Below are 19,418 nucleotides of genomic sequence, written 5' to 3'. Positions count from 1 at the left end.
GCTTTGAAGGTCCCTCCGACCTAAACCATCCTGTGATTCTATGGATCTATGATTCTAAGGTGACCTTCCCTTCCTTGTGGGGCAGAACCAACGAGCAGTGGAGCCAGCCAACAGTGGAGAAGAGGTGCAAACGAAACACCCACCTCCAGTTCCTCCTGCTCTCCATAAACATGAGTAAAAGGCAACTTGGTGCAGCCTTGCTGCTACTCTAAGTTACACCAAGAACCCAGTATGCACCAGCTGGGAGGAAGCTGGAGGAGGGTGAATACATCGCCCAAAAATTTGGGCCATCAGATGATATTTCCCCCTGCTCCAATGCAGTCGGCAGATACTGGATTCCCAGGGGAATCTTTACCCTACCTTGTTAAGGGTGTTCAGAGCAGCCTGGGCAGCCTCCAGGGCAGGCTCAGCTTTGGCCAGGTCCTCCTCGCAGTCCTTCTGTTTCTGCTCGACCTCCTGGGTGATAAGTGCCACTTTCTGCTCCTCCTCATCAGCAATCGCCTTTTCCCTGCTCACTTTCTCCGTCTCCACTCCCACCACCCGGATCAGCTTGTCAGCATCCTCATTCTTCTGCTTCAGCTCCACTTCTTGGGCTGCCAGCCTGGCCTTCAGCTCATCCACCTGGAGGGAAGAAACACATGTGGGAGCACAGACATGCACCAACCTGTTCCTGCCCTGCACAGCAGCACAGGGTCACACTCCGGAGGGGCTGAGCAGCACTCAAAAGCACAGAGGGCCTGTGGGCAAAGCAAGCAATGCCACGGTAGCACAGAAAAGTGGTATTCTAGCTGTTAGCAAGATTTGCTGCTCTCCTTTGCCCATGGTTGCTTGGATCAGGGTCGGTGTGTGTGGTGCACACAGTGGAGCAGCCTGCGAGCGGTGAGGAACCCAGCAGGGGAGAAACCCCATCAGCAGATGGAGCTGCTGAGGTTGTCCCAGCCCTGCTCCCTGGCTGGAAAAAGGACTGAGGTGCCAGGGCAATGCAAATGCTGCTTTGAGTATGATCTGATGGGAAGCAGGTGGAAACTTTCATTTCAGCTGTTCCTGGGATTGCCTTTGTGCAATCAGGAGCCTCACCATAGGCCAGGCACTTGCAGCAAGCTGTTCTCATCAGAAAACCAAATACACCCAGCTGTCACCGCTCTTTGAACACGAGATCTGGTGTCACATCACGTCCCCTCTAACAGAGGCACGCATGCACTGTACATATGTGTTTGGCAGTGGCGATGACGCACTACAATTCAGCTACGCTTTCTTTCTCTTCTCAGCCTTGACACCTACAGAACAGAGCAGGTGTTATTTTGCCACGTGCAGGTTTTGAGGAGGTCCTGTGCACCAGGAACCCCCTGCTTGCCAGGCACACCCTGCAACACACCTCCTCCCCCCCGCACCCCGCACACACACGGCAGAAGAAGATGCCCATCAGTTCCCTTACAACCATCAGGTCCTACAGACTTGTGGCACTAAGGGCATTTTTCACACCACAAACATCATGATTGTGATCTGCTGACACATACAGCCCTTGTCAGACGCCCAAGGCTTGAGGGACTTTACATTGTGGAATCATAGAATCATTTTGGTTGGAAAAGACCTTTAAGATCACCAAGTTCAACTGTTTAACCTACACTGGCACTAACTCACATCCGTAAGAACCTCATCTCCACGTCTGTCCACCCCTCCAGGGATGGTGACTCCAGCACTGCCCTGGGCAGCCTGTTCCAATGCCCCACAGCCCTTTGGGGAAGAAATTGTTCCCCACATCCAACCTCAACCTCCCCTGGCGCAACTTGAGGCCGTTTCCTCTGCTCCTGGCGCTTGTTCCTGGGGAGCAGAGCCTGACCCCCCCTGGCTCCGAGCTCCTTTCAGGCAGTTCAGAGATCAGAAGGTCTCCCCTCAGCTCCTGTTCTCCAGCTGAACCCCCCAGGTCCCTCAGCCGCTCCCATCACACTTCTGTTCCAATTCGTGATGTCAAATGAGCTTGAGAAGGGATCCCCCATTCAGCTGGCAGCCTCGAGGCACAGCAGTGGTAGCAGCTCCACCAAGCAGCTACTCAGACGCATAAGGTAGGAGCACTTTCAGCAACAGGCTGGAGCGCTCACATGGTGGGGCAGCTCACACTGGCTCTCACTCCAAGACAGAAAGTCTCTTTCTAAAAGCACCGTATCGATTAATTTCCACAGGCTCTGTGCAGACCATGGAGTTTTTCCCTGTCCTGAGGTCAGGCGCATAAAGGATTACTTAATGCTCCTTCAATACATCTTTACCTACATAAAAGTACTTACTAGAAGGGAAGTCAGACACTTGCTTTTGTTGATAATTCCATTTTTATACCAGAAGAGAGAGCAAGATTTGCAATCATATAAACTGAAGCTATTGACATTCGGCATCAGCTTCAAGTGGAGGGCGGTTTCTTAGAAGTCTCTTTGTGCGCTTCAGTCATTGTCACCTCCTGCTGCCCAGCACTACAATGCTGTTTTCACCTGGGCAAAGACGCAACTGTAAATCCAGATGACTCCAGCCTTCAGAAGCATGTAATCCCTTCATTCAGCAAACTCAGCAGCAGCTTCTTGTTCAGCTCCACATCTTTGGGGATTGCAGGAAACTGAAGTGGGAGGCTTCACTGATAGCAGATATGGCTTGTGAGCTTCTGCCCAAAAATGATGTGCTGGATATAGACATGAATGGGAGCTTTAGGGGTTTACGTGGCCACAACAAAACAAGTGAGGGATTAAAACCCACCAGCACTCAACAGCTGATGTAAATTCAGCCCTCAGCACAGCCCCTGAGAACAGAAAATGTTCTGACAAAACCTTCTTTCAGCCAAGCACATGTAATAGCGGAAGGGTAAATGACTTGCTATAACACTGTCAGGATTTTAAAATCAAGAAATTCAGTTGGGGCTTTGCCCGAATGAAACATTTGGAAGGCCAGAGGTGTGTGTTACTGTGAAGGTGTGTGTTACTGCCCAGTTTGGCTTGGGCAACACGTTAAATTCCCAGTGGAAATGATCCAAGTGGGAGCTGAGGACCCTCTGCTAACAGACCTCGCCACATCTGGGGGACGTTTGCTGACCTCCAGCCTCCCTCACCTGTGTAAGGAAACAAATCACACTTCCCCAGTGAGGCTACAGCTCAAACACAGTTGAACAGGGACAATTTAATAGTGTTTGTGCAGTGGAAAGAGAGAAACAGGAGCTACGCCTAAACAACTAAATCCACTCTCTTTAGTGGTATCCTGGGGGCAGCACCAGGAATGCAGATTTATGAACTTCACTCCTCCAGTTTCACCCCCTCAACACATCAAACAAGTTTCCTTTAATGTCAGGCTCGTTTCCACAGCAAAACCAGTCTGTCACATCCATTTCTCCTCCCTTCCCACACAGCCTGATGCCCAGACATGAAAATGCCTGATGAGACAGCGCTGAGCGGGGCGGGCTCACACCGCCGCCTCGGGAAGGCACAGCTGAAATATTTAATGCGCTCCCATGGGTGGCCTGCGGAGCCGTCCCTGGCACAGCAATGCCAGGAATAAAGGCATGAAAAATTCTCCTCTTTCTACAAACGTCACAGTAACCAGGTACTCAGATTTCCCCTCTCTCACACCAAAAAGGGTGGCAGCTTGCACACAGAGCTATTTGCTGCTTCTTCGGAAACTTTTGGGTAACACTTCAAGAATAATTGTACAAAGAGAGACCGAGGTGGCAGGAAAAATGACAGCAGACCATCACCCCAGAGTGAGGAGAGAACACTATTAATCTCTCTGTGTGTGGTATTTCCAGCAGACATTGGTGGGTTGAAGTCCCCCACAAGAACAAGGGCTGGCGATCAGGAGACTTCTCCCAGCTGCCCACAGAATATTGCACCTGCCTCCTCATCCTGGTTGGGTGGGCTGTAACAAACCCCCACCAGGATATTGGCCTTGTTGGTCTTCTTACCCGTGAACACTCAACCAGGACAGAGCAAGAAGAATTATTAAAGAACAGAAAACCTGCAGGGCAGGTTCCCAGAAGACTCATTTTACCTCATTTTCCCTGCTTTGTTTCAAGAACACAAAATACATCACAAAGGTCAGCGACTAATTGATAGAGCAAGCAAGACTTGGATCTGGAATCCAGTGATGCAGTATTAACCAAGGTCATCCAAAAAATGACTCAGCAATGAGCTCTGAACAGAGCGCTGACCTCTTCATGGTGAACATCACTTGGAAAAACAAATTACTCATCCCATGCATCTTCCTAAGTCTTCTATGTCCTAATAACTGGAAGCCGGCTCCTGCTTTTCAGGGTACTGAGGACAGCCACTGTCTTCAGGGAAAGATGGTGAGGAAACATAGGAAATGGAAAACATTTCTTTAGAAGAAAAGTTGGTCAACAGTATCAAGTTGTCCAGAGCAGGGACGAGGGGTGGAGAGGGGAAACAAGTCAAAGGAGGGGGAAGAGGTTATTTTGAAGTTGGAATGGTTAAGTCAAAATGTACCCCGCAACTATTTGCACAACAGCTCCCTCATGCTGAGGCCACACTGGAAGGTCTATAGAAATGCATAAAACTCATAATTAACTTGTCGTGGCATCCAAGCAGCAGGAAACTGGAGAATCCTGGTGACAGGAGCACTAGTCCTCAGACGTAAGGCCACACCCAGGTATCGAAATCCTCCACCTTTGCTTTGAAATTTAAAGAAAAAAACAAAAACAAAACAACCCACAACATATCACTTTCAAGCACCACGACACAGCTTGGAGATGACACACCTGAGACATAAGACTCGTCAGCTCCTCAGCACCAGGACCAACCATGGGTGAGTGTAAAGTTCAGACAAGATTGAACGTTCTGGTATGATTTTCACTACTACTAAATATCCACACCCTTGTTTCAACTCGGCAGCAGTTTTGACTATTGCACACATCTGATATTTCAGGTGTTTAATTTTAGGCCCCCGGTGCTAATCTCAGATTCAAATTTGACACATTTCTCCTCACTGCTCTGCATCTTCAGGAACCTCACAAACAGGCGTTTCTCACCCAGCCTTACTCCAACCAGATATGAACATCGCTTCCTTTTATCCTTCTCGCAACAGTAAAATAGACAAGACCCCAAGGTGCTGTGGCTCCCCATCTCCTCCCCAGCCCTCCACCACTCCTCAGCACCTCTTCTGTGGCTGGTCAGAGAACCCTTGCCAACAAAACACCTATATGCAGATACAACTGAAGAATACAAAAGGTTCCCATGTTTGACCGACACTACAGGGACTTGTTTCCCCTCAAAAGGTTGGTTTCATATTAGTTGCTTGCAATAAAAAATAGACCTAACACAAATTTTCCATCACTGGGACACCACCAAAACCAGCAGCAATGCACAGGTCAGCAAAATGATTTCCCCCCATAGGTAGGGTGGGTGTGAGGTCGCTCTGGTTGACATCACTGGTTCTAACTGGTGTTCTCTGCTACTGGCTGTTAACCGCAGCCCCATCCTTCCGCAGGAGATGACAGAACCTGCAAAGGGGACATGAAACATGCCCCCTCCCATTCTGTGTCCTCAAAGACCTGTCCTGCACCATGAAGAAAGCAAGTGCTCAAGTGAGACGCAGGCTCTCAGAGCCAAGAGGCACTAATAAAGCCCATACATCACCCTCCAGCGAGGCACATACCCTTCTGAGCACGACAGACGTTGTTTATGTCAGCAGCATTACCCAGAGCACATAGGCAGAAGGGAGTGAACCCGCTAGTCCTTCATTCCCACCAACCCCCTGCATTTCCTCAGAGCAGCTTCAGGAGAGGTCCATTTGCCACAGCAGAAGCTTGTAAGAGAACATTTGAAACAGTTAATAGAATATGAAATGGAGAGAAAAACGGGAGCTAGCAACTGGTGTAGACAGCAAAGCTCTGAAAGGCAGTTTGAGTCACTACAGAGGGGTTTGTGAAATACTCAGAACAACATCTAGTCTTTACTGCACAAGAGTGCCAGTGCTGGTCCTTAGCAGGGCGATTTGGGGATGGCTGGTCTACATTTCAGACACGCAGTAGTTTCCCTCAAAGATGGACAGCATAATGCAAGGAAAAATGACCATCAGCTATATTTTAAAAGGATTCTTGCTGAAGTCATTGTAGATCCCCTGGATGCTACTCCAAAAATCACTGATCTCCCTCTATTTTATAAGGTATTTTGTCACAACTGAAAGATAATAATTAAAAGATGTACATAGCCAGTTGGATCCCTATCTCATTTCAGTTCCTGTGATCTGTCACCAGGGACTGGCACCACCCCAGCAGCAGGGACTGAATATACATCCCTCCCCTTCTCCTTTCCAGTACAGACACAACTCCTGCTCCTCAAAGAACCAGTTCACACCAGACTAGAGCCAGGATCTAGTGCAAATGTTACACTCTGCACAGTTCCAGCCGGTAAAGTTCTCCTTCAAACCAGGATGAGGAGATGCCTCTAACAGAGAAACACGAAAACCCATCAGCTTTTAACCCCAAGGGTTTGCTTACCTGTGCAGATGTGCTCTTGAGCTTCTCCAGGCCATTCTCCAGCCGCTCCATTTTTGCTTTTAAATCCTTGCCCTTCTTCAGTAGCAAATTCTGATAGAGTTTGATTTGCTCAAGGAAGGACTTTGGAGTGGTGTAGTTATATCGTCGCTCATTGCTCAGATACAATCGCGAAATCTCGTTGACACTTGTGTGGACATAGGCCATGAATTTGCTTATTGAATCTTTCACTGAATCCTAAAAGTAAGATGAGAAGACAAGGAGAAAATATTTCAAACTGAACAACTATATGTAGTGCAGATCTGTGCCATATACAAAGGAATTTATTAACATTTTATTCTGCTGCAGCAAAATCCAGGCTGGAACATCTAAGTTGATCCCTTTTCATTTGTTATCTCTAAAATAACTTTGTCTGTTCATGTACTGTATACCTCTTTTTATATCTTTTTATCTCATATTTTATCTTATTCCAAGCAATTTTTCTAGCATTAAGCTCTATAAAATAACAGCCTTTCAAGCATAAATTTGGGCTTTTCTCCTCTACAAATAGGGAAAGCACACACATAAAAAGAAACATTGTAGACTTTATTCTACAAAAATCCTGCCCAGAAAAGCTAAATAAACATAACTGAATCTCTTTTAGTCTAGCAGCAGGTTGTCATCAATGAGAACTTGACATAATTTTGCCCTTGAGAATTACAGGCGCTCAGACACGCCTGTGGAGAGCAAAGCCCATGTTCCCTGCAATAACCATAAGCATTAGGTTATTTCCTGCACCGATTTGTAAGCTGCCGCTCTTGCTTGCAAAGCAGTGGTGTGTCTGGCAGTGCTATCAGTGAACAAACACAACATGGTGCCCACGGCCATGCTTCAGCTGAGGGCTGTGCCCCTCTCTGAAAAACCTGCTTTGCTTAAGTTAATTAGCATCATCGAAACATTTTGGTTGGAAGAGACACTTGAGAACATCAAGTGTAACGATAACTTAACTCTGGTATTAAATCATGGCCCTAAGAACTTAATCTCTGTCTAACCCCTCCACAAGGATGGTGACTCCATCACTGCCCTGGGCAGCCTGTTCCAATGCCCGACAGCCCTTTGGGGAAGAAACCTTAGTTAATATCCAATCTGAACCTTCCCTGGCACAACTTGAGGCCATTTTCTCTCATCCTAAAGCAGTAGAGAGTTACCAGCAATTCCTCTCTGAACGGTCACCCAGATGTCCTGGGTGAGTGCTGTCCCTGCAGTGCTGTCCCCATCGCGAGAGGCACTGCTTGCACCAAGCAGAGGGACATGTCACACCTGGCTGCCACCAGCACCCCCCGCAGAGGAACCCAAACCCAGGCACGGCCATGGCAGCCCCAGATGCCAGTGGGTGAGGTGCTCACCTCCACGGTCTCTGTTTCTTGCAGAAAGCGGAGGCTGACAGACTCGAGGGCCTCCTGCGGCCACTCCTGGAACCAGTCTATGGCCGTGCAGCTGATGATGGCAGGGAACCTCCTGCTGCGGACACGGAGCTTGCTGCCCACGGGCGAAAAACACAGCACAACCTGCAGAGCCCAGGGAAGGAGAACATGAGAAGACACAGCCAGGAGCAGGCATGGGGTTCCAGCTGCACAGCCCAGCTCAGGCTCTTCCATCCACTTCCAACAGGCACAGACTGAAACACAGGAGGCTCCATCTGAACATGAGGAGAAACTTGTTTGCTGGGAGGTGCCAGAGCCTGGCCCAGGCTGCCCAGAGCGGGTGTGGAGTCTCCTTCTCTGAGACATTGAAACCCGCCTGGACCCACTTGTGTGATCTGCTCTGTGACCCTGCGTGAGCAGGGCTTGGACTGGGGATCTGCAGAGGGCCCTTCAGCCCCCACCAGGCTGGGATTCCATGAATGGAAGATCTCACAGCACCAGCTGAGGTTACAGCAACCTCAGTCCTTGAGCCCTTGCACTTCAGGCCAGCAAGCCTGGCATGGAAAAAAACGTAATGTGGCAGTGAACACATTTTTTCTCTGCAATAAAGACAAGCAGTGGTGTTAAACATTGCCATGGTCAAAAGCAGAAGCCTGGCACACTTTCAAGCTTGAAGCTGGGTTTTAATAAAACCACCCTTCCCTGCTTCAGCAGTGAAACAAAGCTTTGCCCAGCAGGGAACTGGCATCTGTATTCAAGTGGTGCAACCAGGAATTAAAGTGAATGGATCTAAATTCTCCTGGCAGGACCACAGGCCCACCTGGGCTGTTTCCCCGAAAGCAGCATTGAAAAGAGTCGAGTTGGCTCAAACTCAAAATCTGCTTTTATCAGAGTGAGACATTTTTTGAATAGAGAAACCTCAAAACAAAGCAGAACAGAAATAAAAGCATTTATGAATATATTTTCCCTACTCATTGCATTTTTGTGCAGCAGGTCCTTTGCTTTTCAGGCTTTTATTTCAGTCCAGCTGCTAAAAGTTTCTGAGTTGTAGCAAATTGTGCAGTGTATGTGGGCCCCTGGGGGTCTCTCTTTGCATTATTCTGGGGCCTGGTCAAGGGGCTGTTACTCCCTTGCCCAGCATCCCCTCTGCCCTGCACCATTTCTCCTTCCTCCAGCCTTATCCCTTCCCTCATCCCCTGCCTTTCCTGCAGGCTGGGAGCCTCCTGCCCCACAGCCGCTTGGCCCACAGCTCCTCTTGGCAGCACAAGCTCTGCCTTTGCCAGCAGGAAACTCCTTCTGGAAGGATGTAAAGTCAGGACAAGGCAAAGTACCTTTCCTCTTTGTTGCCTCACAACCAGCTTTAACAGCAAGATAAGACCCAAGAACCAAAACCTACCACTACTGTTCATCACAGCCCTTTTCCTGTGAGCCCGCTGTGGCTCATAAATCCATATAAGCTTTGTTAATTGGCCACAAAGAAGGACATGGACAAGATGCCACCATGCAATGAAGTAGCAACATGTGAGCAAGGACCAGCTTGGGAAGCAGTGTATCTCACTCAGTGCATCATCCCTCTCCCACTTGTTAGCCCTGGCTGGTACCTTAGCAAGTGTCATAGGACAGGCTGTTGTTAGCTCAGATGTCGCTATAGTGGGTCAACACCTCCATCATGATCTGTTTTTTAGAAGCCACAAAAGAACTGCCTGTAACAAACCCACTTTAGTTTCCATTTCAGAAGAGGTAGCTGAACTTAGAGCTCCTGCTCCTCTGCCATGGCCACTGCGCATGGGGACAGACACACAGAAATCCTTCCTGCACCTTCAAGCATATGCCTTGGGCACCTCTACGTTTTTCTGTCAGGGCCAGGCAAGTTTCAGGAAGCTGTCCATGTACAAAAGCCTCTTCACAGGATCCCAGACGATTGGGCTGAAGGGACCTCTGCAGATCCCCCAGTCCAAGCCCTGCTCACGCAGGGTCACAGAGCAGATCACACAGGTGGGTCCAGGCGGGTTTCAATGTCTCACAGAAGGAGACTCCACACCCGCTCTGGGCAGCCTGGGCCAGGCTCTGGCACCTCCCAGCAAACAAGTTTCTGCTCATGTTCAGATGGAGCCTCCTGTGTTTCAGTCTGTGCCCGTTGCCCCTCACCCTGGTGCTGGGCACCACTGTCCATCCTCTGACACCCACCCTGGAGATATTTGTAAGCATAAATAATACTTCCTAGCTGACCCCATCCATCTGCTGTAACACACGGTTAAGGAGAAGGGTAGAAAAAAGAGAAGGGATCAGCCTCAAGTAAATCATATTCACACTGCCCTTCCAGTGCACCACAATAACAGGAATAGATCCATGAGGGGACGGGAGGCAGAAGACAACCAAGATGCTGAAAAGTCACAAAACAGCATCAGGACTCATCAGAAAATCCCCTCTACACCCAGAGAGGGAAAGAGCAGGACTGCATTCCCTCTCCTTGGGCACCTACACTGTGGCATGGTCCTCAAATTTTCCCTCAAAAATTAATTTTCCAGTTGTTCCCCATCCTAAACATGTACCTTCCCACATCAAAAAAGCAACGGGCCACCCTATCTCAGTGACCGTGTCCCACCAACACAAACGGAGCAGTAAGGAGGAGGACATGCTTTCATTGAGCAAAGACCAAGGCTTCTCTCTTTGCCCTCCCCAGCTCCTGGCCCTGTGCCGGCAGCAGTGAACAGCGCTGCAGAGGGGTAAACACCTTCTGGAACAGTCTCACTCTCCTGTGCGCCTCACTGTGCTTTCCCCGTGAGCTGAGCACACATGGGAAATAGTCCTGAAACTGTTCTGGGATCTTTTGGACATATTCATAAGGCCTTTCTATGCTGGATTATGGGCTGTGCTGGAAGAAATCCTGTAGGCACATTGCATGCCACTCAGTTTCCAGCACTCTGTTTTTAACATAATACTTCATTTCTTCTGGCAATGGAACCCCAACAACATGAACACTGATCCCTTCAGCAGCTCTTTCAAGCAGCAAGACTTCGTCCTGATGCACCCCTGTGCCCGGCTTTGAAAAGGGAGCGGCTGGTCCTGCTCAGCTCTTGAAAGAGAACGTTCTCAACTTCCATAGTGCTTTCTAACACCCAAGAAGTGATGGCAACAGAGAGCATTTCCTGCACTTCAGTACTACTTGCTGAGTGCATCACAGTTCTCATCATGAACAGGCAGAAAAGCCTTTCAGGCTGCGGTCTGACCTTCCTACCAGGCAGCCCAAAGCATCTTCACCCCATGCTCCTGCACCAAGGCAGATGGCGAAGACCTGAACTCCCCCAGCCTGTCTCACCTTCAGCTGCCGTCGAACACGCTCTATAAAAAACTTCCAGCAAGTCTCCCTGGAGTCCACCAGCCCTCGGCCTTTGACTTCATTCCTCACGCTGTTGATTATGTTTTCTACTTCATCATCGGGGAAGAGATCAGGGATTTCACCTGAGAAGAAGGCAGGTTTGGGTTTACTGGTCTGGATTTTGTTGCAGTCGCAGAGCAAAGTGAAGCAGGTGCCTCCCTCTTCAGGGCCTTGGGGAAAACCCTTCCTTGAGAAAAATCGTTGTGCCAGGCGCCCATAGGCCCCAGCAGCAGCAAAGTGGCACAGAACATCATTCTGCTAAAAAATAAGCCCTTGTGAGAGCAACATTTCTCATAAAAGTATGAGCTAAACAAACACAGAATAAAGCCAAAGTACAGAAAGTCCATTTTTGTCAGATCGACAGTGCTGATTAGATTACAAAAAAAAAAATCGCAAATACCTAATATGCTATACACAATAATGAAATAATTTCAGTTTTGCAAATCAATTAGTTACCTGTACCGTTCCTGCAGCTGTTCAATGTCATTGCCAGTGCTGGTAAAATAACTCCCACATCACCAAAACATTTTAAAAGTCAGAAATCTTTTAAAAACTTTTTAAAGTTAATAGTTATGCAACTGATTGCCAAAAGCATAACCAGCCAATTTTTCTTTTTTTTCTGGTTACTTAATTTATCACCTATTCACTTCCCTTCTGGCTTCTGATTTGATTGAAATCATTATTATTGAGTGAGATACTGTCAATATGAGCACTAATTACTTAGGAAAATACACTAATCAGATATCTGCTTGTTTATAAGAGAGTCTAAAATATATATTCTGTTCTAGCTCCTTAGGTGATGGAAAGAAGTGAAACAAGTAAGAAAAACAAGCCTGCAGAGAGCGGGAAGCAGCCAGAGCCCTCAGGCAGCACCCGCTGGGTGGCACTAGGTCACGTTTTGGGAGGTCATAGAACCATAGAACGTCCTGACATGGACAGGACCCCCAAGGATCATGGAGTCCAACTCCTGTCCCTGCAATGACAACCCCACAGGTCACCCCGTGTGTCTGAGGACGCTGTCCAGTCTCTCCTTGAACACTGTCAGGCTGGGGCCGTGACATCGCCCTGGGAGCCTGTTCAGTGTCCAGCACCTCTGGGTGAAGAACCTTTTCCTCATGTCCCACTGCCCTCCCTGGCACATCTTCTGCCATTCCCTGGGGTTCTGTCACTGTCACAGAGAAGAGCTCAGCCCTGCCCCTCCTGCTTCTGCTGAGGAACCTGCAGCCCCATGAGCTCTGCCCTCAGTCTGCTCTGCTCCAGCTGAACAAACCCAGGGACTTCAGCCACTCCTCATACGGTTTCCCCTCCAAACCTTCACCAGCTTCATGTCCCTCTGGACACTCTCCAGTAGCTTTATCTCCTTTTCTCCTGCGTCCCCAGCCCTGCACACAGTGAATGCTGCAGGTGAGGCCGCCCCAGCACAGAGCAGAGCAGGACAATCCCCTCCCTGCTCGGCTGGCCGTGCCGTGCTGGATGCACCAGGACACGGGGCCCTCTTGGCTCCAGGGACACTGTTGGTTCATGTTCAACTTGCCACTGACCAGAACCCCCAGAGCTCTCCATGGAGCTGCTCTCCAGCATCTCATCCCCCAGTCTGTCTGTACAGCCAGGGTTGCTGTGTCCCAGGTGCAAAATCTGGCACTTGCCCTTGTTACACTTGTCATGGTCCCTCCCATGGTCCCTTCCTCAGTCCTCAGTCCAGCCACAATTCTGAGCTGCCTCCCCAGACCCTGAGTGAGGACTTCTGATCTGTCCTCTCTTCCCCACATAGCAGCTACAGGAAAATGTGACACCTTTCTGAACCACCGCAAAATGACCTGGACATCCCAAACCAGGCTGCTTGGCCTGCCCCTTGCTGCAGGACACTGCAGAGCTTCACTTCATGTCATGAGATATTTGTGCCATCTACACAGGTGACAGGAGCTACTCACCAGCCTCCACAACAACCCCTGTCTTTACTCCTGATTACAAATTTATCACAGGCAGAGATTGTTTGCTGCTCAAACCATCTGGCCAATTTACAGCCACATATGTCAACTCTGGAGTTTCACACAAACTATCGCTTCCCTGTGCTTTCAACTCTCCAGTCCTCACCATGCACAGAGGTCACCCGAACCAGCTGGAGTCTTCCCACTCCTGACTCATAAATAAGGAAAAAAGCATCATGCAGTTGGTAGCAGTGATTTTCCAGGACTCTGGGGAATATGCCCAGGCTGGGTTACCCCCTGCGGTCACGGTGACACAGCCGCACGCTCCCATGTGCGCTGTAGCTGCAGTGCGCCCTGCATGGGGAGTGCTCCACCACACATACTCATGCCATGTTCTGCAGCGAAACAGAGCATCTGTGTGTAGGCTGGCTATTCTGCAATTGTTTGGGCAAGCAACAACTCAAAAACTTTAATGGAAAAACAAAGAGGAAAAGGACTGCAATGGGACAAGCAGCTAGGTGACGCACACAGACACGGTCATTTGGTGGCTTTGTACCATCCAGCAACTTGCAGTCAAATATTCCAGCCAGGAAAAACCTTATTAGGTAACTAGAGTGTGGATGCATGAGATCCACAGGTCAAACTCTTCATCTGTTGATACATTCCTTGGGCTCTGTCCTCAGCTGCAATGTCACAACAGACACGTCTCTTAACTGTAGAGAGTATACCATGAAGTACGGAAAAACTAGGTACACAACATCAGAGAAAGAAAAACTATCAGATGATGGAGTACATCCTCACAAAGGAGACCTTATCATGGCTTTTAGTCCAGAACTTAACCCACATATCTTCTAGCTCACTTCATATATTGCCCTTCTGTATATTCTAAAACCACAGATGCTACCATGAGCACAACCACACTGAGAAGGGGGAAAGGGGAAATCAAGCAATGACAGAGGTACCTGATGCTAAGAAGTCACTCACCAGCACCAAGAACTGCTCATCTGCCACTTGAGCGTCGGTCATCAGGAACACGATGCCTATGTTCTTCACACCGGCTTTCAGGTACAGGTTTGCCAGGTCTGCCTGGACGTTGAAAAGCAAGAGGACTTAGGGGGTGCACCTCCATTCTGCAAAACTCAGGTAGGTACCACATCTACAAGCAGGATATTTCAGAATCTTCCCATTAACCAAGAATAAAGCAATGGCAATTAATTAGCGTGAAACTGCACTTTGGCCACTCTCCATCTTCATGGCTGAGTCTGCCAGGTTATATGGGGGAGTCTATCGCTGTCATCATTGTAAGACTTTACCCAGTAAGACTTGACGTTACGGCCAGGTCTGTGTAACACAAAAAAAAAGAGAAAGAAGCCCTGGCCAGCACCGCTACACACAGGGAAATGCTTGTAGCTGGAACACCTGGAGGTCAATGGATGTGGCTAAAGACATCAGTGCAGTCCCTGGTTGTGGAGGCTGCCCTGGGAGTTCAGAAAGGCTTACTGTGGGCACAATAAGTCACTATACGGGGACATTAAAGCACCACAGGGACTGGGAGGGACAGCAGCCACTGAAAATGTTGGACCTTGGTGTCCCCATGCTGTAGATTTCTCTGATTTCACAACTATACCTGAATTTTCTTTTTTTTTTCTGAGGTGCTGCAACACATTTCTTTCTGCTTGTGAAGAAAGGAGAAGAACACCTTGTGCAAACAGGGATGTTTTCAGTTTTATTCCTTTCCAGAGTCTGAGCAGGGACTCGCCCTTCAGTGTCCCACTCAGTGCAGTGATGCTGACAGAGAAACTGCTCATATGGAAAAGCTGTTTCACCTCAAAGGGGACAGTGTCCTGATGAAGGACACAGTGTCCTCCTGATGAAGGACACCAACTTCTTGAAATCCAAGTTGTTCATGAGATGGGAAAAACGCCATCATCCCGCTCAAACTCCATCATTTCCTTCCTGCCCCTCCAAGCAGGATACAAGGCATACGGGAGACACTGAAGGAATTTACTGGCCTGTGTTCCAGAAACTTTCTTAGAAATTCAGCAAATACACACGCTCCCTCAAAAAGAATCATTTGTTACTTCCATCACTGGAAATTTGAATTAGATCAATTATAACAGCACGAGGGGCCAATGCCAGACAGGGTAATCTGTCACCATCCTGCTCTTCCATATCTAAGAAAAAAAGATGACTCCATATTTCATAAACTCTTTGAAAATGAATAGAGAGTGAAGGGAACATCAAATTATCTTCCACCTCCACAGACAGAAGTAAAGACATGCTTTGAAAACAAGTTTATTAATGCTGGTTTCAAGCTATATTCCTAGATGGGAGCACAGGTTTTCTCAATGAATAGGCAGGTAGGAGCTAGAAAATTGTACGAGTGAGGCTGAAGAACACAGAGGAAAGTTGAAAATACCCAATGGATGGAGGATCAGGCTTGTGTGACGTGACAAAAACATGACAAAAACAACCTGTACACAACTACAGGTCATCAGGCCCTGCCTCTGATGGGGAAGGAAGGCAAGGGTTCATTGGCCATCGCATCTCCCGAGCAGAATGGCGTGAAGTTACTGAGGTTGTGATTTTTACAACATTTCTGATGAGAATCCTTTTGCCAGCAGCTAAAATACTTGAAAATCATTTCAATGATATTTTACAATGTTGATTTGTAACTTCTGTGCTCACTAGCCTGCGCATAGATATAAGCACAGGCACCTGTTCTCTATAGTGAACCATCCAGCATCCCCTCAGTCCCTCCCTCATACAAAATCCTGGTGGAAGGACTGGATACGACTTTGGAACTCTCCTCCTGCTCTCTCCTGCTCCTTTTCCACCTCCAAATCACTCCACAACAGGCACCTCACAGATGAGCTAATTACCACATCTTGGTTTAATTAGAAATAATAGTCAAATACGGTTTCTTGAACAAGCATTAACTGAATGTCCACACCAGGGGTTTATCATCGGAGCCCAGCGCTGACTCTGAGCCTTGGGCTGGGATGTTGTTGGGTCTGGCCAGCTCAGAGGGCTGGCAGGGGACATCAGGCCTGTCTGCACCCCACAGATGTGTTGGGAAGCACTGCTCCTCTCTGCAGTCCCATATAGTCTCTGGAGCTTTTTACTGTCTTCACAATGGCGTCATTCAACACGCAACAAGACAGAATCACAGGATCCCAGCCTGGTGGGGGCTGAAGGGACCTCTGCAGATCCCCCAGTCCAAGCCCTGCTCACGCAGGGTCACAGAGCAGATCACACAGGTGGGTCCAGGCGGGTTTCAATGTCTCAGAGAAGGAGACTCCACACCTGCTCTGGGCAGCCTGGGCCAGGCTCTGGCACCTCCCAGCAAACAAGTTTCTCCTCGTGTTCAGATGGAGCCTCCTGTGTTTCAGTCTGTGCCCGTTGCCCCTCACCCTGGCGTTGGGCACCACTGAACAGACTCTGGTCCATCCTCTGACACCCACCCTGAGATATTGATCCATTGATCAGATCCCTCTCAGCTTCTCCAGCTCAACAGCCCCAACTCTCACTGAGTCTTTCCTCATCAGAAAGATGCTCCAGACCCCTCAGCATCTTTGTCTCCCTCTGGTAATTCCTTGTCCTTCTTAAATTGGGGATCCCAAAGTTTTCAGGGCAAGTTCTGCTTTTTATTCCCTTCCGCTCCACCTCAGCCCCAGGAGTCACCCACCTTCAGGTCAGGGATCCCGTACCCTTTCCTCAGCGTGATCTGGAAAAGCTCCAGGGAGCTGATGAAGGCCGCCAGCCTGGTCAGGCTCTGCTTCCCGCTTCCACCCACGCCGACCAGGAGAGCGTTCCCTCGGGGGGACTCCAGGATCCGGTTGATGCGGCAACTAAATTGAAGCATATAAAATCTGTCATTAATAAGAGTATTTTTCTTATTCTCTGCCCACTGCTTTTCAATATATATTTTAATCACTAGGAAACCGTAGTCTGAATGGGATGAAAAATGTCAATCTAAGAGACATGTCAGCAATCAATCCCCATCTCTGCTGAGGCCCAAACAAAGGACGTAGCTGATTAAAAAAATAGTTTGGTGGCGATTCAAACTGTGTCCAATATTTTTCCACCTGCCTAGTCCTGCTGGATAGAAATATTTTAAGGTGAAGGCCTGGATGTCTTTGCAGGGAGGACAAGGGAAAAAACACATTACATGGACATGCAAATAGTGAGAACAGAATTCATGGCTCTGGTGCACCTCTCCAGTGAAGGTTCCTCTTCACAAAGCATTTTGGGTTCATGTTCAGGTGAAGGGTCCTGCTATGCATTAAAGCATATTCATATACATCTGGAATAGCATAATACCTGTCTGGAAAATACAGTCCAACATTATTTATCCAAGCCACCATTAAGAGTGAGATTTTGTCACACTTAAAATGAACTTGCTATTGTTTTTCAGGTCTGTTCACTTGTCCTTGAGAGTTGCACAGTGAGCTCTGCCCCCAGTCTATTCTCTTTAAGCAATTGCTGACATCCCCACGTTAAAATCCCAAGTGAGGGAGGTTTAGAGGATCCTACCTGTGAAAACCTCACTGTCAGGTGTCTGAAATGCAAGCACCATTCCCCTCTTGACATCACTGCCTTTATTCAACTCACTTAACTGAGTATTTTCCTAGACTAATCTAATTAATTTTTCAAATAAGACTGCAAGAAATACTGTACTGCTTTATTGCAACTCAAGCGTCTTATGATCTATGTGCAGACTCCCACAGATTGTGAAATTAAACCCAGAATAGCAATCCAGCTTGTGTGGAGAGCTGGAATGTTCCTGCTTTTCATTCTCTAGCTGGCTGTCCCCAAAAGCAAGGGCACGGGCTGTGCGTTGGGAATGGGCACCATGAGCCCCGGGTCAGGAGGTGACTGACCCATATCCCCCACCTCCCCACATACATTAACTCCCTTACTTTTTTTTCCCAACAGAAACTTCACAACAAATTCAAGATGTCATCCATAAGCTGTTGGAGATGGAATAATTTGTGTGTTTCAGCAAAACGCAATTTCCAAATGCGCTGAATCGAAATCACTCAGCTCCAGTGAAAATCATGCTGAATACTCAAACCTCGCCTTCCCGATTACTCACAATATTAACTGGAGGGATACTGACAGGTTTTGTTGAAAATCCCAATTTATGTAAAGTGCAAAAGAAGCACAAGATTAAAATTACTGTCACCTTTCTGCAAGCAGAAACACCAATGGACATCAGGTTGCATATGACTCATTAATACAAAGAAGTAAATGCCCAAACTATAAGCGAAGCCATGCCCCAGCACAGCCAGCACGCTGCACCGCAAAAGGAACAGATTGCTGAGCTCTTAGAACAGAACTGGTTAAACAGCTAGTTAAAAGGAGTAGAAATTTATATATATATATGTATTTTTTTAATTTGCATGAGAGTAACTGCATTAGGTTACCAGGTCCAGCAAACCTGAAATCACCCACACAAGCGTGCAGCAGGACAGCGGCTTCCTTCTAGCTTAGTCACAAACCTGCTCTTCACGATACAATGTTTCCAGGCAAAATCAGTTAAAACTATGATTTACAGGGGAGGTTCATCTTCAGAAATTATCTGAGGCCAGGTCTGCATTTCAGCCCCCAAAAATCAGACCACACCTGGAATATTGTGTCCAGTTGTGGCCCCTCAGCTCCAGAAGGACAGGGAACTGCTGGAGAGAGTCCAGCGCAGCCACCAAGATGCTGAAGGGAGTGGAGCATCTCCCGTGTGAGGAAAGGCTGAGGGAGCTGGGGCTCTGGAGCTGGACAAGAGGAGACTGAGGGGTGACCTCATTCATGTTTACAGATATCTAAAGGGTGAGTGTCAGGAGGATGGAGCCAGGCTCTTCTCGGTGACAACCAATGACAGGACAAGAGGCAATGGGTACAAACTGGAACACAGGAGGTTCCACTTAAATTGGAGAAGAAACTTCTTCCTGGTGAGGGTGTCAGAGCCTGGCCCAAGCTGCCCAGGGAGGTTGTGGAGTCTCCTTCTCTGCAGACATTCAAACCCGCCTGGACCCCTTCCTGTGGAACCTCAGCTGGGTGTTCCTGCTCCATGGGGGATTGCACTGGAGGAGCTTTCCAGGTCCCTTCAACCCCTGACATTCTGGGATTCTGTGATTCTGTGGAATTCCCAACAAGCATTTAAATCATGTATAAGAGCTGGAGGTACGTGTCACGATCCATGTAAATAGCTTCATAATGATCAACGG

General features: G+C 48.2%; 1 protein-coding gene across 1 annotated transcript in view; it reads right to left on the bottom strand.

The window, feature by feature from the left end:
• Positions 1 to 19,418, bottom strand: part of LOC136115926 (dynein axonemal heavy chain 9-like) — a gene marked incomplete at its 5' end in the record, with an annotated part of 50,413 nt that overhangs the window by 13,546 nt on the left and 17,449 nt on the right. Inside the window, 6 exons of the mRNA XM_071813333.1 lie at positions 361 to 621; positions 6,488 to 6,721; positions 7,870 to 8,031; positions 11,207 to 11,349; positions 14,157 to 14,280; positions 16,883 to 17,045. Of these exons, the coding sequence (XP_071669434.1) occupies positions 361 to 621; positions 6,488 to 6,721; positions 7,870 to 8,031; positions 11,207 to 11,349; positions 14,157 to 14,280; positions 16,883 to 17,045 (1,087 nt within the window). The remainder of the gene's footprint in view (positions 1 to 360; positions 622 to 6,487; positions 6,722 to 7,869; positions 8,032 to 11,206; positions 11,350 to 14,156; positions 14,281 to 16,882; positions 17,046 to 19,418) is intronic.

The sequence above is a fragment of the Patagioenas fasciata genome, chromosome 10 (genome assembly GCF_037038585.1).
Source record: "Patagioenas fasciata isolate bPatFas1 chromosome 10, bPatFas1.hap1, whole genome shotgun sequence".
In the NCBI taxonomy this organism is placed as follows: domain Eukaryota; kingdom Metazoa; phylum Chordata; class Aves; order Columbiformes; family Columbidae; genus Patagioenas; species Patagioenas fasciata.
The sequence above is the reverse complement of the archived record's forward strand: the minus strand, read 5'-3'. Positions and strand labels throughout refer to the sequence as shown.